We start from the raw sequence: 21608 nt of genomic DNA on the forward strand, positions 1-21608 counted from the left end.
TGTATATTTTTGTGTGTATATCTTGCTGGCTCATTTACGGACAGTAGGAAAGTGAAACATGGGGAGGGTTGAGAGAGGCAGTAAGACCCAGAGGAGAAGCAGAGAAAAAGAGAGAGAGAGAGAGAGAGAGAGAGAGAGAGACAGAGAGAGACAGAGAGAGAGGTGGGAGGAGAGAGGAGGAGGGACTGTGTTCACTCTATGCTTTGCAGCTCGTGGTGTTAGCATCCCAGTGTGTGTCTCAGCCTGCCGGCGCGAGTGTGTACATTGGTGCGTTGCTGTGTGTGTGAATGTGTGTGTGACTCCAGCACTCTCTCTTTGCGTACGACAGGACGAGATGACATGACTGCGCTCGAAAGGAAGAAAGGAAAGGACCTGTAAGGACTTCACACACACACACACACACACACACACACACACACACACACACACACACACACACACATACACACACACCTTTAAATTCCTGCACTCCTCACTTCAGGGAAACGATAAGTTGAGTGTGTGTGTGTGTGTGTGTGTGTGTGTGTGTGTGTGTGTGAAAATATTCCTTTTCAAACAGCTTGTCATTCAGACTGTAACAGCTGACTCCATGTGTGCACAGTGGACAACTCAAACACAAACACATACACACAGAGGGTCCTGACTGTTATTTGTTATGCCTGCAGACGCGGTCAGCAAGTGTTTCTGCGTCCTGAGGAGAGTTCAGCTCCAGCCCTGACTACCAGACAGTCCACCACGTTGTCCGAACAACTCCAGGTAGGATTTATTCTTCTATTCTCTTCTTTCTTGTCCCCGCTGTCTGAAAAACAGGATGCTGTATGTTTCATGCTCTCTGCCCTCTTCTCTCTTCCTTCTTCCTTTCAATTTTGTATATATTTTGTCCAGTCTGTAACAACTACAGCGGCTGGGATACATTCCCTTCAATATACTGTACTCACCTAGGAATTTCTTTTTACGAGCTTCTTATCTTGTCCTGTCCATTAATCTCCTCCCTTATTCCTCACTCACACACACACACACACACAAACACACACACACACACACACACACACACACACACACACACACACACACACACACACACACACACACACACAGTTTCTGTTTCTCGGTACAAGTAACTTTTGTCTGGTGGAGGTAAGTTTCAGCTCCTGTTGCTGCAGCTTTCTGTGTTTCTCTGTTGATTGATTTAGTGAGATACGTATTACTTGCGTGGGGCTTGTGTGTGTGTGTGTGTGTGTGTGTGTGTGTGTGTGTGCATGTGTGTGTGTGTGTCTGTGCAGTGTGAGCACACGAGTGTGTCTTGCATGTGCTTGCATTTGTGATTTATATTGCAGAGGAATTTAATGTTGTTGGCAGCAAAATAGAAGAAAAAAAAACGTTTGATTGGCTGCCAGTGTCGACAAGTTGTGCTCAGATCCAATTACCTCGACTCACAGAGACACAGGCACATTGATGACACTACATGCACAAATTTTGCCATTCATACAAGAAAGAGATCACATAAACAATATGAAGAAATGCTCATTAATTGTGTAGTCTGTGTTGCAGGGTGAAGATCAATTATGTACACATACAAAATTTTACTTATTTAACCTTTTAACTGTAGAGAGAGAGAGAGAGTGTGTGTGTGTGTGTGTGTGTGTATCTGTTGTTATGGTGCTAATGCACTTCTGAGTCAGCCCTCCACATACGCATTTCCGCAGTCAGTCGTTGCTGAAAGTCTTGTCCAACTGCATTCCTGCGCGTGCGTGCTTATTGCTGACTCCTCGTTGCTGAAACATCCCCGATATTGTAATACTGTCTTTGATTTGCTGCTGGTGAATATGCAGCATGTGCAGCGCCACCTACAGGAGCTGCATGAAAGAATTACACTTTTGGTGATGTCATGACTCTTGTCCTCTGAATTGACGAATTATGACAAAGATGTCAAGGTGTCCACAAAGGCTTGCGTGTGGGCTGATATTAATCATATATATATATATCATAGTGAATGTATGTGAATGGGTTTAAAGCATCAGGTTAATCTCTTCTCAGTCTCCAGCCGAACAGATGTGGGGATTAATTTGGCAGGGCATAGGGGTTGGTGCTTACATGCTTGTGTGTTTGTGAGGGAGGGACTGCCTACTTCCTCTAAAATTACACAAAATACATGTTTGTGTGTATATATATATTTCAAAAGTGTGTCAATGCACATTTTTGTTTCATATTCCTATACATATTCCAATCTGAGCCTTTAATTATGCACTATCTGTGTAGTTTGTATAAGGCTCAACAAGTGTGTGCACCTTTTAAATGACCGTGAATCACCGTGACAACAATCTCTTTCAGGTAGACAACTGGCTGTTGATTCGAATTGCGGAGATATGTGACGTAATGTTTAAAGTATATATATATATATATATATATATATATATGTGTGTATATATATACAGAGGTCCGACCTATCTGACATTTCTGCTGTGCTTTTTTTTGGTACTGTGTTGCTTTGGTAGTTTTTTTTGGTACTGTGTTGCTTTGGTAGTATCTTTGGTAAACCAAAGTTAACGTTCGTTACAAACAGCAACATCTCACCGCCGGTCGGACTGACTGCTAGTTTTGGGTGGTGTCATTTTCTGTAGTCTGTGGTCCAACAGGTAAATTAGGTCTCCAACATAATGTTGAAAGTGCTGACATATGAAAGCATCAAACTTCCATTTTAAATGAATGAGATGAGAGTATATCCAGTTGTTCCTCTCCCCAGTTTGCTCAGAGCCGTTAAATTTTATGTATGGGACGCAGGGATTTTCTCCCCGGAAGTTATCACATTGTGATTGGGTCTATTATCTGCATCTGTCATCTTCATTACTCATTACATTTAGCTGCACAGATGTTTCTCATTCAGAAAATATGGTGTGTTAAAAGCAATGAAAAATTCTGGGCTGAATATTGATGTGGAAAAAGGCCATTGGAACATAAACACAATTATAATTATTTGTGTGTGTGTGTGTGTGTGTGTGTGTGTGTGTGTGTGTGTGTGTGTGTGTGTGTGTGTGTGTGTGTGTGTGTGTGTGTGTGTGTGTGTGTGTGTGTGTGTGTGTGTGTGTGTGGAAATGACCGAATGATGAAACTTGGAATAAAAACAAGTGGCACATTGTGATGACTATTGCATAAGTTACAATTGCTTGTGTCTGCCTGCCTTTGTGTGCATTTCTGTCCTTGCAGGTGGAATTGTTATTCTGATCTGACCACAATGATTTGATGTTATGATTCCAGATTAGTGTTTCCCTTGTTGGTGTGCATACAGTCATAACACTAAAGGCAATTCATTTCATTTCTTGCTCTCATAGTGTTTCTCCACATGAATTCATTTTAAACCACATACTAAACTCAATAACAGGAAGATCTGCAATAGCCACACACCAGTGGAGCCACCATCAGTATTCTACATGGTCAATTTTCAGGGAGAGATGAGATTGATAAGCTTGATATTCAGCACATTTAGTCAAGCACACACAGCAATGGAGCCCGTTGTGGGTGAGCATTCAACGCTTAAGATTGAAACAAATTGTCTCCAATGGCAGCCCAGGACTAGGGACCTATGTAGGTAGTGTACTACTGTACCTGAGAACCATTGTATTACATGACCTTAAAACCTGCAGAAGTAGTGGATCCAGACACTGAAGTAACAATACTACAGCCTGTGCCTTACATAAAGGTGACAGCACAGCACAGCACAGCACAGCACAGCACAGCTTGTCACATCCAATGCAAGATCGAAATAACACCTCAGTGATACTTGAAACCAAAAACATATTAATCTAATGCTGTAAGTACAAAGTCTTCAAACTGAAGGCAAAGATACACAGCTCTGCTGAGCATACAAAACAAAAGGAGAGTGAATATCTTATGGAGTACAAAGTGGACCACAGTATTACCACATTATTGTGGACATATACAGCTCCAAATAGTGTCAGTTGTGCAGTTTATATCCATCAAGTGTGCCCTCCTCTTTTCAGTTTTATTGCATTGATCACTGCTCAAGATAAAATACTGGAAGCAGAATCTACAATCTTCTCCAATTCCCAACACTGTTTTTGAGAACAAACGCAGAGGGACTCGAAGATAACAGGTAGGGCTTGACATGCATGAGTAGGAGCTGCAGCAGCGGAGAATGTGCATTGAGTTGACAGCTTAAATCGATCGCCCAGTTGGTAATGGGAGTAGGCGAGCTTGGTTGGTGCCTCAGCCGATCTAGAGCACAGCACAAGTTGAGTGGTGTGTGTGAACTAGCTTGCAGACTTTGTTTCATTTTCTGTATTTGATCAGAAAAAGTACAGTATTGTGGCCAGACAATTTCAGTGTCTGGGTTTATATTGCAGTATGAACATACTATATGCCATGATTTCAAGTGAGAAACATGAAATCTTGAGTGCAAGTAATTTGTTTGTTTCTTTGTGTGTGTGCATATGATTAATTCATATGGGTGGATTCAGCCAGGTTTGTTCCCTATAAAGTAGATAAATGCACATAAACAAAAACTTTTAAGAAAGTGTTGTGTCTTGTGTACATTTCTCTTTTAAATTTAGGGGTTGCTGGCTGATTTTGTCCTCCATCTGATCATGGTGAGAACACAGAGCAGCCCTTAAAATACCACCCACCTGAGCTGCATGATAAAAGAAAAACCCACCTTTATGCAGCAAAAACAGTGTTGATTCCCAGACAGAAGAAACAGACAAGATGGGCATCCAACAGTAAACATTATGCATCAATAATAATTTGTAAATAAAACACCACAAAAGTCAGCAGATATCAGCCCTCTGTATGTGTAGATAAAGTTTTATGGATCTGTTTAGTTACTTTCTTGAACCATCAAATTAATACAGATTGGGAGCTTTCTGCCGTTTCAAGCTTTATTTATAGTGAACTTCATATATCCTGCTGTAACACAAGGTCAAATTGTTAATTTTCATTTGCTTTTAATGTCTCTGTACAATTGTAAGTTAAATTTCAGTTTAAAGTTCACAACATCATTCTACCAATCAGGTATTTATTGTGGTTGGCTTAAAACATTACTAAAACATCAGTTTACCAACTACAACTGGTTTAATCTCTGATAATACTGTGTATGCTTGTGCTGAGTAGCCATAGCTAAGAAAAACATTTTAAATGTTATTACCAAAGTTTTTAAAGTTTTAAGCAGTTATTTGAATAATAAAAACCTATGATTACAGTTATTGTAACTGAGGAATATTGAAGATCTATTCTGTTGCATGTGATTAACATAACATAATCATATAAGTCTTTTTACTCTTAGTTCAGGGAAACATTTCCAGCCTTGCTTCTGCTTCTGGTTTTCTGTTATTTGGTGCTGGTTGTTTGGATCCTTTTTAATAATAAACACACATATTATTTGTACCCATTCCAAAGTTAATGACATACTGGGCTAAAATATAGTTATTTTGTTTATTTCATCCTTTCTCCTGCTGTGGTGGCATTTCTCCTGTTGCAGGGTTCACGATGGCTGAATGATGCAAATCCAAACACAGGGAAGAGAGTGTTTTAGTTAGTGTGGGATTATGGGCTATTGGGTTCAAAGTTAGGAGAAGACATTTGCACTAGTAGAGACCATTGGGCTTTGCCTGCCACAGCACTTTGAATCACATATTCTGATAAATGACCACCGACACAAGGGCACCTTAACTTCACAACAACCCTCTGAGAGTGCTATATATATTCGTGTTTGTATGTGCATGTGTCAGGGTAAGGGATTTTTCTTTGACAAATGGTCTGCGTTATTCACTGCTGCTGAATTTGATCTCAAGTGGATCCCTGCAGAGTATTGAGCAAGCTCGTTTTCTCTTTCCTTGTGTGTGTGTGTCTACGTACCTATACAGCCCACTAGCCTATCTGCAGGTAAAATTATGGTATGGTTGTATATTTGCTAGTGTGCAAACCCCTTACTGACTTGCTAAAAGTATGAGTAGGCACTTGAGTGCCCTCCATTCATTCAGAAGGGCTAGCTAATAATGACACATTCACTGTCTTTTGGTTGAGTTAATACAATTAATAACAAGGCAAGAGCAGGCAAAGTAGATGCACACTGAGAGGCAGCACACAGTGTTGCAGTAGTTGTTTTTTTTTAGAATGGCTTCAGGGCATACAAGCGCTATATAAATAACATACCATTTACCATGTACAATAGAATTAGTCTTTGGCTTGACTTTCTTCCCTTGAACATTACATATTTTATGGTAATTGAAAATGTCTGTTATTTTAACCACCTTTTTCCTATTTGGAATCCCGCTTCACTGCAGTCCTTGTCACTGTTACAGCTGGTAGAAAAACGCTGGGTTTCTGTGGTGGTAAATGACTATTTTGCCTCTGCACCACTCGTGCACAGAAATATCAACTCTAGTCACTAGTTTTTAAGTATATATAATTAACTAACAATGACTTAGTCTATACAAAGAGAAAGTCAAATCTCTCCTTGCTAAAACATTTTATGGAAAGATGACATGACCATCAACTATTGTCAAGAGTTATTTTTCTAATGCCAATGAGTAGCTCATGCTTAGGCTTCATAGTCATAATCTATATAGAAGCCATGTAATCCAGACTCACTAACTCAGTTTTTGCTACATGACGTGACTTGCCACTTCTTGAAACTCTCAAGCTTTATAAATAACTCTTATAACTCGGCAATGCAGATAATATATATATATATATATATATATATAAAACATTATTATGCAACTGCATGCCACAAGACTTAAATACTTTAAGGGAAATTTGACATTTCCAGTATTGTTGTTTAATCTTGTGGTTCTTCTACTTTCAAAATTGCAAGCAAAAACTAATAAAAGTTCCAAAAGTGTTGTGGCCATCCAGTGGGTGTTGAAATTATTACTGGTATGTCTAAGTGAAGGAGAAATTATCAATTTGTCTATTGTACAGCCTACTTTACAGTAAATTATGTCAAGCTATGAGAGAGAAGTGAAATTGTCAGGTGGCGTCTGGCTAGAGGACACATTCACCGCTTCGAGCTAAACAGAAGAAAAAAACAACTGATGAGTCATCATTCACCTCATGTAGGCAGAAAGACTACAGATCTTCTTCTGCAATTTCTTAAAGTGAAAATCCACCTAAAATCTCTTTCCTTAGCATCAAACATGCCTTTGTAGGCTTGAAAAGTTTCTTAACTGACGGAGAACTGCTGTGGTCAGCTTGTATTCAGGCAGAACATGTTTTATGTGGCCATATATCTACATGTAAACCAAATGTATAAACACACGTTTTGTAAGTCCCTTGTTTGCTCATTCACTATTCCCTACATGATAGACACTGAATAGGGTTCATCTTTTTTGGTGAAAACAGATTTTTACCCACATTTTATGTCCTCACATAAGTTACCTGCTGCAAAGGACACTGATCACAGTGGTTAGTGGCGCTGTCGTGATGGGTACAGATCAGAAAATCTTTGTCATAAAAAGTAAAGAATATAAAGAGACAAAAAGGTTGCTGATAATGAGCCCTGTAATCAGATTAACCTATAGGGAGGAGCCATGCACGAAAAGTTCGAACATTTCTTCACTGTTTCTGAAGCCAATGTATAAAATCTATCTAAAATCTAAGGTGGGTGGCTTGCCCACGCTCCTTCTACAAAAAGAGTAGATGGTTTTCTCTTCAACTGGCATCGCTGCAGTATAGCTCACCGCCAGCGAGGCCAAGTTAGATAAGGATGTGAGTGCAGAGGTAGGAGAGAGAGGGAACATAGACATTTTCCTAACCACAAGAAGAGCAACCAAAGGGGTGGGTGGATGGATGGATGGATGGATGGATGGATGGATGGATGGATGGATGGATGACACTCCCAAGTAACCCTGGGGAAAAGATGCACTTTTCTATTCACTTTTCATTTCCCTCGTAATATCTTGCAGTGTTTTTTTGGGGGTGTTTGTGTGTTTTAGTGCTTTTCTTTTTCAGTCCCATTTAATTTGCAGTCCTTTCATTGTGGTGATAGCAGCATTACTGAATGGAGACTTAAAGGGGAGGGAGAATGAGGGAAGGGAGAATAAAAGGCAAAGAAGAATGAAAAGAGCAGAGGAAGTGAGTGAAAGATCAGGGAGAGAAGAGTCAGTATGCTATGCAATTCCCCAGAGGGAATGAACTAAAAAAGAAGGGTGTGTCCCTTTCTCTCTGACTTGCTCACAACTGGTTTGTGTCTGCCTGTGCAGGCAATGTATGAGGGGGGGGGGGGTTCACCTACACAGTGTGCCAATCTCAGTATTGACCTTCATGTATCCCTAACATGCTACAGTTTTCCCATTCATTTTCAATTTCAATAACCAGCCAATTAAACCAGAAGTGTGTGTCTTTGTGAGGGTATTTATGTGTGTGCGGGTGTATTTTTATTTGTTATTTAGATGTTTTATCACTTTACAGTATCACCTTTTTAGATATTGGTTGACTGACTTATTGATCTAATTTGCACCAATAATAGAGATTGAGCTTCCATTTCCAAACGCACACACACTTCCACACACACACCTACACATTCATGCACTCAAACTAGCGCTTAAAATTTTCCATAGTCACAGAGGTCAGCATCCCCCAGGCTTATGTACCTTTTACTCTAAAAGCTCAGCTGTGTCAAGAGGGATGCATCAACACACGTGAGTGGCTTTTAGATATCCCTGTGGAGAAACTGACAGTTAACTGCAAGGCAAATATGAGCTTCTATATCTCTATAGACAGTCAATGTAAAAATTATTTCTATTTTGCACGCCAAAATGTCCAGTCAGTAAATGTTTGCACACACTTGAACATATTCTGCCCTGTTAATTCACACAATTATCATAAATGCTTATTGCAAAGCACTTTATACATTTTATATGCATATAAATGTGTGTATCTACCTATTATTTTATGCAAGAATGCCCTAGTAGTAAGAAAAAAGAAAAACAGTTTTTTTGGGAATATCACAGCTGCAATGTCTCCAGTTTAATTCTGGCCAGGAACCTTCCCTTCTCTCCACTGTGCTATCTAATAAAGCCAAAATGCCCCTAAAATATGTAGAAAAATGGAGCCTGTACTTATTCCACCACCACCAGCAGTATCCCCACTTTCAGACTAGTCCTGTTGGGAAAGTTTCCCCGAGATACTAACAGAGGGTTCTTATTCATGAAGACTTTCTCTATTAAAAGTAAAAACATGAAGTACCTCCATTTAGGCAGAATTTAAATCCTACAGTTGTGCTTGTTTATCAGTCACTAGTCTATATCGACGACGATTCATTTAGGGGATTGCTCCAGTGCTGCCGGATGTCCCTGATTTTCGGATTTACCTTCCGCTTTCTTTGTGTTGGCATTCTAAACTCCGGTCGATTCATGAGCTCAGCATACGCTCTGACATTTTTGTCAGAGTTTAAATGGGAGTTATAGCAGCGAGCCACTGAGTGCATCGAGGCATCACCAGCGGCATATGAGCTGCAGCACCAGAATCATTACAGGGTGTTTTGATTCGGCGTTTCTGCCTGAGGGTGTAGCTGCTGTCACCTGCAGTGTTGGTGCAGAGGTTATGGCGGTTGTATCGGTGATAACACAAATATTTGTGTGCTTAACATTATGTGAAATTGAAGCACTGTGTTTCTCTGATAAATAATTTTTAAAGTCACATAAAGCTGCACACTGAGATGGCTCCCCTTTGCTGCTCTAACTGAGAATAAATGGACCAGTCAGGCCTTAAGCAAACAGATTCACATCACAAATAAATTAAATTCTTCCCCACTTTCAAATTTTGATGTGTACAGCTTAAACATACAATTATACTGAAAAAAGTTTGAAAATTAATTATGAGAGGAAATTTGTGTAGTTCACGTGCAGTGGGTGATTGATGTCAACAGACTCTTAAAATGAATGTAAGTTCATTATCAGTTCAGTAAATAAATGTGAGTTAAATTAGCTACGTTATGTGAGATATACCATGTTTTCATTGGATCTGCTTTAATAAAGCACTTGAAGTTGCAGCTGTGTTATTTTGAGGTTTAGAGTTCTCACATCTTTTGCTTGGGTTTGTTTTTGAAATGTAATCTTAAATTGCATTCCTGCTACTATTACAAAAAAATAATCTTGTCTGGAGAGAAAAAAAGCATTTTCTGAAAGTTTTTGAAAGAGTGTGGTGCAATTATGTTAAATGTACAAAAATTATGTAACTTATTTGCAAGAAGTGGAAGTAGACTAAACATTAAGGATGGGTATCGCCACTGATTGATTTCCCGATTCGATTCAATATTGATTCGATTAGGGATTTCAGTTACAATACAAATTTTGCTTGGATGTTTATAAGATTTTTAGAACTAATGCTGTAAATTGTACAAACAACCCTCTAAACTGGTGCATTGTAAAAAAAAAAAATATATTGTTTACATTACTAATTGACCCCAAAGAAGTCCAGTCCAAGAACCAGTTCTTTTCCTAAACCCAACCCGCGTGTGACGTTCCTAAACCCAACCGTAGCCTCACGATAACACGTAGCCTCGTGATAACACGCCACGTGGCTTTAGAAAGTGTCACGTGGCATGTATGTTTACGCTGTGACGTTAAAGACTGCTGTCCGCTGTATAGAGCGTAGACATACACGCGGATAGCTCAAAATGCGTACAGATAACACACCACTTGGCTTTAGGAAAGTGGCGTGTATGTTTATGCGAAGTCATGATATCACATTGTTTAATTCAACTGAGGTTTGCTAGTCTCTCATGTGGCCAGATCTAATTGCGTGAAGAACCAAAGGCTGGCCACTGGAGACTAACCGTGTTAAAGGTCACACATTCACAAGGAAAGGCATATATTAAAAGATAGTCTAGGGATTTAATGAATCAATATCGGATCATTCAAATGAAAATTGATTTGAAACGGAAATTACTTTTTTTTAAAGCCCAGCCCTACTAAATATACTAAGCACTTCATAAAAAGTACTTTAACTTTAAAACAATATAAATTACAATTACAAACAGACCAGAGTGGGTAATATTATACTGAATCAACTATAAAGCGGCCCGGCAATCAGCACTTTGATATGTGAGTTTTCAAGGCCACAGGAGACCACTAAGAGATGTAAAGAGCCATATCAAATGTGCCCAAATTGCAGGTGTATCAGTCCGTTCAACTGAAAAATAATTTCATGAGTGAAGAAAATCATAACAGCAAACACAGACAAACTGCTTTACCAAAGAGAAATAAAGGTCACTAATAGAAACTAACCAAGAGCGAATGATGAATGCAAAGATGATTTATTAACTTCATAAAGACAGTTTATGTTATTTTTTCTAACCTCTGTCGACCCGCAGTTGGCCCTGACTTTGACATAAGCTATTGGATCTTGACCAACACTGAAGCTTTTCATGTCTCTACTGTCTGCTCGTCCATGATGCAACTTGGCAGCTCATCAACCAAAACAAAAAGTTAACTAGTGGCATCTCCATATTAAACTGTCATGTTAGCTTTTCTCCTTTTCCTCTCTTTCTCTCCTTCACTGTCTATTCTTTATCTTTTTGTGTTTTTTCTGCATCTCTTTAGTGTGCAGACATATCACACACATTTCCATGACAACTAGATACTCTTGAACTTCTTAGAGCTACTCATCCTTTGAAGAGTCTTGCCATGTCGGGTTTCAGGGGCTCGACTGCAATCCACGTCCAAATATGTAACTGCTAAACCACTCGACAGGCGTGCAGAACAGTGTGTGTCTAATGTGTCATTCAGTACTGCTTGAACGCAGCTAAAATGTCAGAGTGATGTTGACGCTCTCCATCTCTTCACTTTGTTTTTATCAGGCTTGGACCCTCCAGCTCTTTACTCTTGATGTTTACGGGTTCAAAAACATTATTAAATGTATTCACACTCAGTTATTCAATACATTGCAGGTAGTTTCAGCAACAGGAGCCACATTTGAAAGAACCCATTCTGTTGAAAGAAAATCACTGGTGAGACTCAAAGGCATAAAACCAAACTAATGTGTCCCAGCCTGTTAAAAAACAGAAGGATTTTGTTGTGTTTCCACTCATGCCACTTTACATCCACAATGTAACTAAATGCTCCCTGAGGGCTGTGATATAAAATTAAAAATAAATGACAGAAATTGATTTCAGTACTGATGGGACTGCTAACAAAGGAACAGACTCAATACACCTTATTTCCAGACTTTAAACTCATTAAAGATTTTTTTTTAAAACTAAAGATATTGACAGAAAGATAGCAACCATCATGTAAAATCATCATCATCTTGATCAGGTATGTGTTGTCAAAATAGACAAACTCCTACACCAGCTTCACCAACTCCCTTGCAGCTTTTGGTGGGATTAACCTGTGTTTTAGTGATGCACATACATGATTAATTTTACTGTTTACATGTATGCTAATGAACATGTAATACTACCACACACAGTAATTCCCTCATTGCATAAGTTTAAGCAACTGTTCTGTAAGTATTTTCACACTGCTCTTTTCATAGCTGCTTAGAGCTTAATATCAATAGTATAGATGACATTTTTGTACAAACATGCTGAGGGTATAATTTTCAACATTGTCAAGATAAATCTCTATTGTCAATTCAGTTTTCTGTAAAATGATAAGTAAAGTAGTTGACCTCACTTTATTTTTACTAGGGATGCCCCGAATCCAGGATTCGGGTTCGTATTCAGGCGAATATTGGGCTTTTTGAAGGGGTTCGGTTTCTGCCGAACCTTAGAATATTTTTCCACCGAACCAAACCCTACGCTTGCACTGCGTGCGCTACGCTGGTTGGCGTAATGTAGGTGGACCGTTCAATGCAGTAGGCTGTGAGAAAGTGAAAATGGAAAGCGCCGCCCGGCAGTACCCCCAGCCAAAAGAAGGCGACCCAAGCCGAGCCACACGCCCAACCCGCAATGCCGACCTGTCCCATGGCGGCAAGGATCCCAAACAACACACAACATCGCCCCTGCCAAAACACCTGCGCTTGAAACATCTGAAAGAATACAAGCCGCGCATCCACAGACAGCAGCCAAAACGCAGCAACCCCAGGTATGGCAAAGGAAGGACAGTCACAGCTAAAAACTTGTGTTAACCAGACAGTGCCTCTCCCAGGCTGTCAGCTGTTCTCCCTACAGTGGGAGCAGAGCGACCGAACGGCCGGCTGCTGCTCGTTAGCTAACGTCAGCTTTCTAATTTCACCCACCCAACATGCCTTCATCATACACTGGTTAGCGAAAATCTAGCGATAGCGATGTGCTTTCCTACGATGTGAAAAGAGTGTGTGAATTCAACATTAAGTTGTTACATTTAACTATTTTAGAGGCTGTGGACATTGTTTACTTCATTAATGTGTTTACTGTGTTAATGGACTGAGGATGGGAGTAGGATTCGGTATTCGGTTTTGGATTCGGCAGAATCTTAACCAGTGGATTCGGTATTTGGCCGAACCCCAAAAATCTGGATTCGGTGCATCCCTAATTTTTACTTTGTCAGGACTCTACTGACTGTTATTAGTATTATTAATTCCACCTGTTTTGTCTTCTACGTTGGAAAATAATAGCACTGAAAGTGTCGGGTATGATGGAATCAAAAGCCAAATTGAGTTTTTGACATGCATATTTAATGCATTATCAGTTTTACAAGCCTAACAGTCGTCTCACTTTTTTACTGCTTCAGACACCTCATTATCACACTCTCAGTGACATAAACTGTAACATTTCTGCTTTTCACACAATTTAATATGTGAGTGAATGTATGTGTATGAGTACACACTCAGCACACTGAGAGATAAAACAATTGAGCCTTTACAGTAGTGTATTATCCTCCTCCACTGACTTTATGATGCAGCAAACTACTGTGTCTTTGCTGCTATGTACGAGTCATCACTTTTAGTGTGACTGCCTGTGGTTAGTCATCAGTTTGTATGTATATAACCTTGCATCAAATGTATAGGATTTATAAAATCTAATTTGGTCATCAAATGTTCTCCACCTGTAACCCCTGCATGTATCAAAATGCCTTGAAGCTGTTACATTGTGTAATGTTGCTCATTAAAGCAACATTGTGTAACATTACTTTTTTTTTTTTACAATTTTTTTCAATAATCATTTTTGCTACTGTTACAACAGGCTAAGCTAACCTCTACTCTCTTTTGTGAACTGACCCCAGTTTATGAAAGCTTTCACGGTGTTTACTGTTCTCTACACCCACCGTGGGATAGCTTTTTTTCTGTGTTATGCCAGAAAGAATTTAATTCCCCTAAAGTGTTCCTGCTGCTGCTGTGTCTTCACTTTGATCTTTCTGTATGTTATTTTTTGCTATTACTGGTCTTAAAACAAGCCTTGCACAGGATTGTAAAGAATGCAAGCCATTTATTGAAATTAATTCAAAATTCATTTCCTTGAATGCCTTTCAGCCTCTTGTACTTTTAGAGTTTTTCTCTACTCTACATGTATACAAAGAGGACAATGATCATACAATTAATACTACTGAAATGTGTCTTGCAGTTGTGTTGGAGAAATTGGTATCTTCCCCTGCTACAATAGATTTCTCCCTATAAAATAATCTGAACTTTGACCTTTTTTCTTCATATCCGAGATACAGAAAACCCTGATGTCTGTCATTGATATGTTACATCAAAGGTTTAAACAACTCTTCGTTTTTTAGGCCATTTGGCCACTATAGTGATATGAGTAGTATGTAAACATAATCTCTAGGAGACAGTGTTGCACAAACACCTGTTTTAAAAAAGCATATTTTTTATGTCATATTTCATCATATTTCCCACCAAATGTTACCTTTAGTGAATGCAAGATTGCAAGAGCACGTTTTGGCACGACACAGGAAGTTATGTGTCCTATGTTCATGGAAGAAGAAGCAACATTTCTTTGGTGTAAATAGAAGAAGAGCTTGGTTGTTAGTTTGAACTACAGTAGCTTCCAAGTGTCCACTTAGATTCAGCAGCTGATTGCATCCCAAGTGTTATGCCGGGCATTACAATACAGTGTTAAGTAATGTTAATTACTTTAAGCAACCAAACATCAACGAACCTTTCCATGATCTCTGATCCCTGACCTGTGTGGTTTTGGTATTTCACCATTTTCCTTTCTGTCTTTGTTTCCTCTTTCACTTCCTGCATCTCAGTCTGTTTCTGTCCATCCATTTCTCCATCTGCTGCTCTGCATCCATCTGTGTCTCTGTGTCTTTTTCCCAGCATGCACTTACAGAATGCATCATTCGCCTGTCAAGCCTTTACAGTCAATTGTCTGCATCTTCCAAATAGCTAATCTTATTGTTTACCCTGGCATTGATTAGCTAATAGCAGCCAGGTGGCCATTGATTATTCCACCAATTGTATTGCTCCGTTGAGAAATGGGCTTGGGGGCAGTTACGAGTCACACAAATGCACACGTTTACAGGAAGACAGACAGACAGGCAGGCAGGCCGACAGGCTGGCAGCTGCGTACATAGATCACAATAAAAAAGGAAGGCACAGACAAAGCAAACACAAATGTCCTATAATATCATAATCATGATCATATTACGACGTTTTATTATGCTATTTTGTTACGGTTCCTTATTACTATGCTGACAAAATCACATTTATGCCTCGGATCTCGGAAATGCAGTTAAACTGCTGGCACCTGTGCTGAGGATGGCAAGCATGCACACACACACACACACACACACACACACACACACACACACACACACACACACACACACACACACACACACACACACACACTCACTATTGGACAAAAGGCAACATGTTAAATAGCCTGTTTAATAAAATCAAATGAGAATGAGATATTTTATCTATTCTAACCACACTTTGTGGCTCAGAAATCTTTTATCAAGACAATACACCCAGTATATGTGTGTGAGTTTGTGTGTGTGTGTGTGTGTGTGTGTGTGTGTGTGTGTGTGTGTGTGTGTGTGTGTGTGTGTGTGTGTGTGTATGTGTTTCACTTATTAAATAGGCATTGTCTTGTTCTGCTCTTTAGGAAATTAACCTGACATTACTCATCTATCAGGATCACTATCCCTCCCCTCATCTTGTATTTACCTCCTCTCTCTCCTTTCTCTCTTTCCCTCACTTCTGCATTTTTTTCTCTCAGTGATTCGCTATCTTTCTTGCTTTTTCATATTTTCTTTTCTGTCTTCTCCCTTCTGTCTATTCAGTCTCAATTCTTTGCCTGATATGCCTCATTCAGCCTCTTTCTCTGATTCTATTCATCTTCACATTCCACTCAACTTTCCATCTTTTCTCATTTGCCCTCACTTTTTAGTTTCTTCCCCTCCCTCCTGTTCTTCTTCTAAACTATAATACTTTCTCCTCTGTTTCCATTTCTCTCTTCCTTCCATCAATTTCATCTCCTATTCTCTCACTACATCTGTGTCTCTCCTCTATTAATCTCTAAATCGGCTTCTCTCCATCATCTTGCTCCATTCTTCTTTTCTTACTTCTTTTCTTTTAAACCACCCCGGCACAGCCATTCATCTCGGGTGCATTCAAGTGCATTAAACCCTGCGGTAACACTTTATAATAACCATCATTAATAGATGGTAAATTGATAGTTAAGTAATCTTTAGTTAATTGTCATTTATTGTTACACACATTATATCCCTCATATACTATATTAGGTATCGGGTAATGATTAAAAATGTAAACCTTTAAGAAACCATTTTTAAAACATCTATAAACATTACATAGATAGATGGACCAGATATTCCTAACACTTTTTAAGGGTTACTAGATGGTTTGTAAACTGTCTATAAACAGTATTTAGATAGATAGTTAATACTTTGTCAGTGGTTACTAGTTGGTTTGTAAACTGTCTATAAACAGTGTCTGGATGGTTATTATAAAGTTGCAACTGATGACTATAATATCTTGTTAAATAGTATATACACACACACACACACACACACACACACATATATATATATATATATATATATGTTTTTCGGTATTGTACTTTGTAGATGGTCCCGAAGCACTCGTCTTGCCGTCTCAACTGCGGAACTAAACAGAGCTGAAATAGCACACATTTTATGCAGTTCTTTCACATCTATTGCGGTCAGATTCACTGTGTTCACACGGAAGGAATCACTTCACATGGGTAGGCACTTGTAATGACATTTCGAACATGTTAAGAGGCCAAAAAAATGAGGGTGCTAACGCTAGCAGGAGGATAACACGGTGTAGGCAACACCGATTGTTTTCGTTTTTCTCTCTACTGACAGCACTCCAAATTTACAAACAACAGAGCTACATGGTGAAATCGACCGGGATTCTCCTTTAATTTACAGCACTACCAATAATTAGTAAACATTATTAATTATAATGTAATTTTTTGTTAACAGTAAAATGACAATTAACTAAAGATTAGTTAACTATCAATTTACCATCTATTAATGATGGTTATTATAAAGTGTTACCCAACCCTGCGATAAAATTATTTTTATTCCCTGTTTTTCTAAATGCATAGCTTTAACGTGTTCCACAACGTTTCATTTCAGTTCGTCTGAGTTCCACATTAACGCAAATTCTGAAAACTGCTTCAGTGACCGTTTTAGCTTGAAGTTCAGACCTAAATAATGTCATACCCTTATTGCCTCCCACAATGACTATTGTGTTCTGCTTCCTTCCACGTCCGGCCTCTGCTTTCAATGAGAAACAACATCAAGCAGCCAATGACAAAAGCTTTGACAGCACATAAGACTGTGTTTTTCAAGATGTTTTTTTTTTTTTTTCAACTCATGCTATTTTCACCTGTCAATTTCAATGCCAGAGTTTTAATTGTTTAATGGTCAATTTTAATCATAATGGCGCAACAGCTGTTTTATCAACTGTTGTCAGAGGTGGAAATGGGCTGGAACGCACCACAGCGCCATTGGAGGAATATAGAAGTTGTGATGGAACAATGTTCCAGCTGGGAATTTAAATATCTAGGGACTGTTTTTATTGGAGAAAACGGCCTGTGAAGACTCTGTAAGGCAGCAGTCAGCATGCATGTATGGTGTACAGTGTCAGGAAGAAAGCTGTCGAAAAACTGAAATCATAAAACGAACGTTGTTTGGTATCAGAATCAGACGTTATTCACCAAGTACATGTATAAAAGGAATTTGTTTTGTTGCAGGTGTCAGAACATCAAAATAAAGAAATGAAATAGGAAAATAAGATGAAATAGCTGAAGAAGAGCGATAACAAACTAGTATGTACAGTGTGCAAAGATACTGGTGGTATCAGATAAGTCCAGTGCAATCAGTGGTTTAGATACATACATGGTGCAAACATTGATAGTTTGCAACTGTATTTGAGTACAATATGCATCATGTACAAAGTATAGGGAATGGAAGAGATCAAGGAACTGTGATGGGTGACACATAGCTCTTTGACTTCCCCTATATAAAATCTCTTTTAGCCTTTGCACACATTCGCAATTTACACATAAGGAGGCTTCATTCAGTCAGAATCAGCTTACAAACCCTGATTTCACAGGTCCAGCTAGCGATACATGTGTATTTATATAAAAAAAATTGATTTTCTAAATAGCTATGTCAATATTGGCCTCAAAATTCCAGTATTGGTTGGGCTATAATCACAACCAACAAACCAACAAGCAGGCTAATGTTAGCTACCAGGTGGTGATTTGCTCTCATACGCACTTTCCTGAAATCTTAATATTTTGTCTGCTTAATTTATATGCATAGGGGTCAATTATTAAAAAGAACAGAGACCATATGTGAAAAAAGTCACACCTCTTCTAATCAGTTAGAAAACATGATCACTCAGCATGAAGGAGAGAGAGGAGAGGAGAATATGTTTTTGAGTCTGAATACACAGTCTCATTGAGTATGTCTAATAAAATCAAGGGGGAAAAGCAGCAGCTCTTGACAGATTTCATTTAACTGAAAAGCTCTTATGTTAAACAGTTTGAGACTCCTGACGTGAAGTAAACTCAAGCTTATTAGAAAATGAACAGTCCAGCATTCAGCATAGTTTACATATACTGAAAAAAATATTGTATTAATGCAGGAAAGAACACATTTCTAATTACATTAGGATTTGTTTCAAGCTTCTCATTAGGAGGCTTTCCAGTAAATGTCTGCCATTTCCACCACTGTTACCCATCCACATATTCAAAGAGTGGGAAAGAATAATAAAAGTAGATCATCAAATCAGTGATAAAAAGTGCTAAACTTTAGTCCCCAAGGTCAAAAATGAACCTCCACAGCACATTTTCCTCCAAGTTGAACATTCATTACTATGCTCTACTTATAGCAGCACAGTTTGAGGGCAAGTTATGATACAATTATGTAAAAGTTGGAGCCGAATCTCCCTCAGTTCAGATATGCAATAATATAAAACTGTTATCATGCACAGAATTGGAGACTGCAGCTTCATGCTAAAATGTGAAATCACTTCTAGAATTTCAGTGTTCTGATTCTACTACCTGTTCCCATGTGTCAGCCTTTACTTTCTTTCTCATCACCCCGTTCATCTCAGTCTCCTCAGTCTGGAATCACTAGTCGGATTGTCACACTACTTTGACTTTGATTCAAATATATTTAGTTTACTTTACAGCTTTGTTTGTGTTGTGAAGAACCACTGTAATATACTTCATATTTCCTGTTTTTGCTTTCACTTGATTGCAGTTTGGAAAATAGAAATACCAGTTAATAGGAGATAAAATATTACAATATATTACATTACTACTGCAGATGAAAAAGACACTATTTAAAATGAAACTTTAAAAAAAAGTATGGTCACTTTATCATTTTATCCTGAAATATGAATGAACATTTTCAAACCTGTCAGGAGCTAACAGAAAGTTAACGCGGCTATAATTATGATTATAAATAAATATGATTAATCAGTCCCTCCAGAAAATCTCGATTATGCGATCGCATAATTCAATGCATAATCAGCCAAAGTCCGCATATTTATGCGGGGGCTGCATTTTTTCAAATAGGCTGCATAAATTGCCGATTTCCGCGCAAAATATGCAGGCCTTGCATGATTTCATAATCCCCGCATTTTGGTTGCAAAAAAGTCACATATATCTTAGCAGAAAGTTGAAAAATGTTGCGTTTACTTTAGACAAGAGCAGCCATTTTTCCCTGTTGCCATGGGAACGTTATGAAGTGGCGTTATGAAGTGACGTTATGAAGTGACGTTATGAAGTGACGTTATGAAGTGACGTTATGAAGTGACGTAATTACGCGACGTGAACATCATCGAAAAGCTGCAAACCCCGCGATGAAGCCATGATGAAACCGCAGTTTTTGCAAGTTCCCACAATTTCATCACATAAAATTCCATTGCATTTTTTAAGAAAACGTGCCGCATAATCAAGTTCTCGATCGAGTTTTGCCCGCAACAATCACAAAAATTTTTTTTATTGCATCTTCTCTCATCATCTCTTCATTCCACAATTCTTCAGAATTGCACCCATCATTGTTTCTCTCTTTCTATCTCTCTTTCTATCTTTTCAGCAATCACATTCAGAGTCTTCCACTCCGTCGATCTCACCACTGGTTAAATGATTGATTTTTCTTCCATTGCTAATAGGTTCTTTTTTTTTAATTTTTTATCCATTCCCTCTATTATTTTTACTAGGTTAGTTAGATTGAGTGTGAGTGTGAGTGTGAGTGTGTATGTGTGTGTGTGTGTGTGTGTGTGTGTGTGTGTGTGTGTGTGTGTGTGTGTGTGTGTGTGTGAACATTGGACCCCTGTGGACCAACACCAATTCATGGCATACACACACACACAGAGGTGGTCCCCTTCTAATGACCAGAACCACCATGCAGTCTCTTCATTAGCTTTAGGCCCCTTGAGCCATATCATATAAATCATTCACATTGCTCTGCCATTTAACAGACACACAGGCACATGCACATGGACCAAACACACTATTCCTATGTCATTAATATTAACATCCTGGACACGAACAAAGAGAGAGGGATCGAGACAAGAAATAGAAAGAGTGGGTGGGAAAGGCAGAGAGACTGCAACTAAAAGAAATTGAAAGACATTTTTAGGATTGCTGCAGAAAGACAAATAAAACAGACACATGTAGATAATAAGACCGATGGACAGGGTGAACGAGGAGAATAAATGAAGTGCATTGTGCTGTTCTTATCATTCCTTCCATCAGTTTGTTGCTCTCCCTCAATGCTGTTTATCACCGTGGCAACTGTCACTGAGACGTGTCGATGTGGAGGCAATGGGAAGTGAAGATGTCTTATTCAAGACAGGAAGCAGAAAGTGTATGACCAGAATAATGGGAGTCTGTGTTTAATAATTGTCCACATTGGACTGAATAGTTTTTTGCCACCCTCTCATGAGCAGGGGTGGGAGATTATTCAGACACAGGCTCTAATAAAGAAAGAAAGGGGGATTTTTCACCCTAGAAAATATTTAAAATTGAAGTAGGCCTGCATTATTTTTGTCAAGTGAGATGATTTTTTAAAGCTGTTTCTATCATCCTGGATGGAGACCTAAAACAGAGAGGGAACAAGGAAGGTGATGAGAAAGGTGCTATGATGAAAGTGTACAGTAGTCCTCTAAAGAACTGCTGTACATAATACAGCACCACATATACA

The 21608-nt window shown here is 38.8% G+C and overlaps 1 protein-coding gene across 2 annotated transcripts in view; it reads left to right on the forward strand.

The window, feature by feature from the left end:
* The window catches only part of pde2a (phosphodiesterase 2A), a 159124-nt gene that overhangs the window by 51894 nt on the left and 85622 nt on the right, over positions 1-21608 (forward strand). Inside the window, exons 1-2 of one of the 2 annotated variants that reach the window (XM_078246385.1) lie at positions 206-374; positions 666-756. In XM_078246385.1, the coding sequence (XP_078102511.1) occupies positions 340-374; positions 666-756 (126 nt within the window). In that variant the 5' untranslated portion in view covers positions 206-339. Of the gene's footprint in view, positions 1-205; positions 375-665; positions 757-21608 lie in introns of those variants that run through there. The other variant, XM_078246384.1, reaches the window with a different exon arrangement.

The sequence above is a fragment of the Sander vitreus genome, chromosome 3, assembly GCF_031162955.1.
Source record: "Sander vitreus isolate 19-12246 chromosome 3, sanVit1, whole genome shotgun sequence".
Lineage (NCBI taxonomy): Eukaryota > Metazoa > Chordata > Actinopteri > Perciformes > Percidae > Sander > Sander vitreus.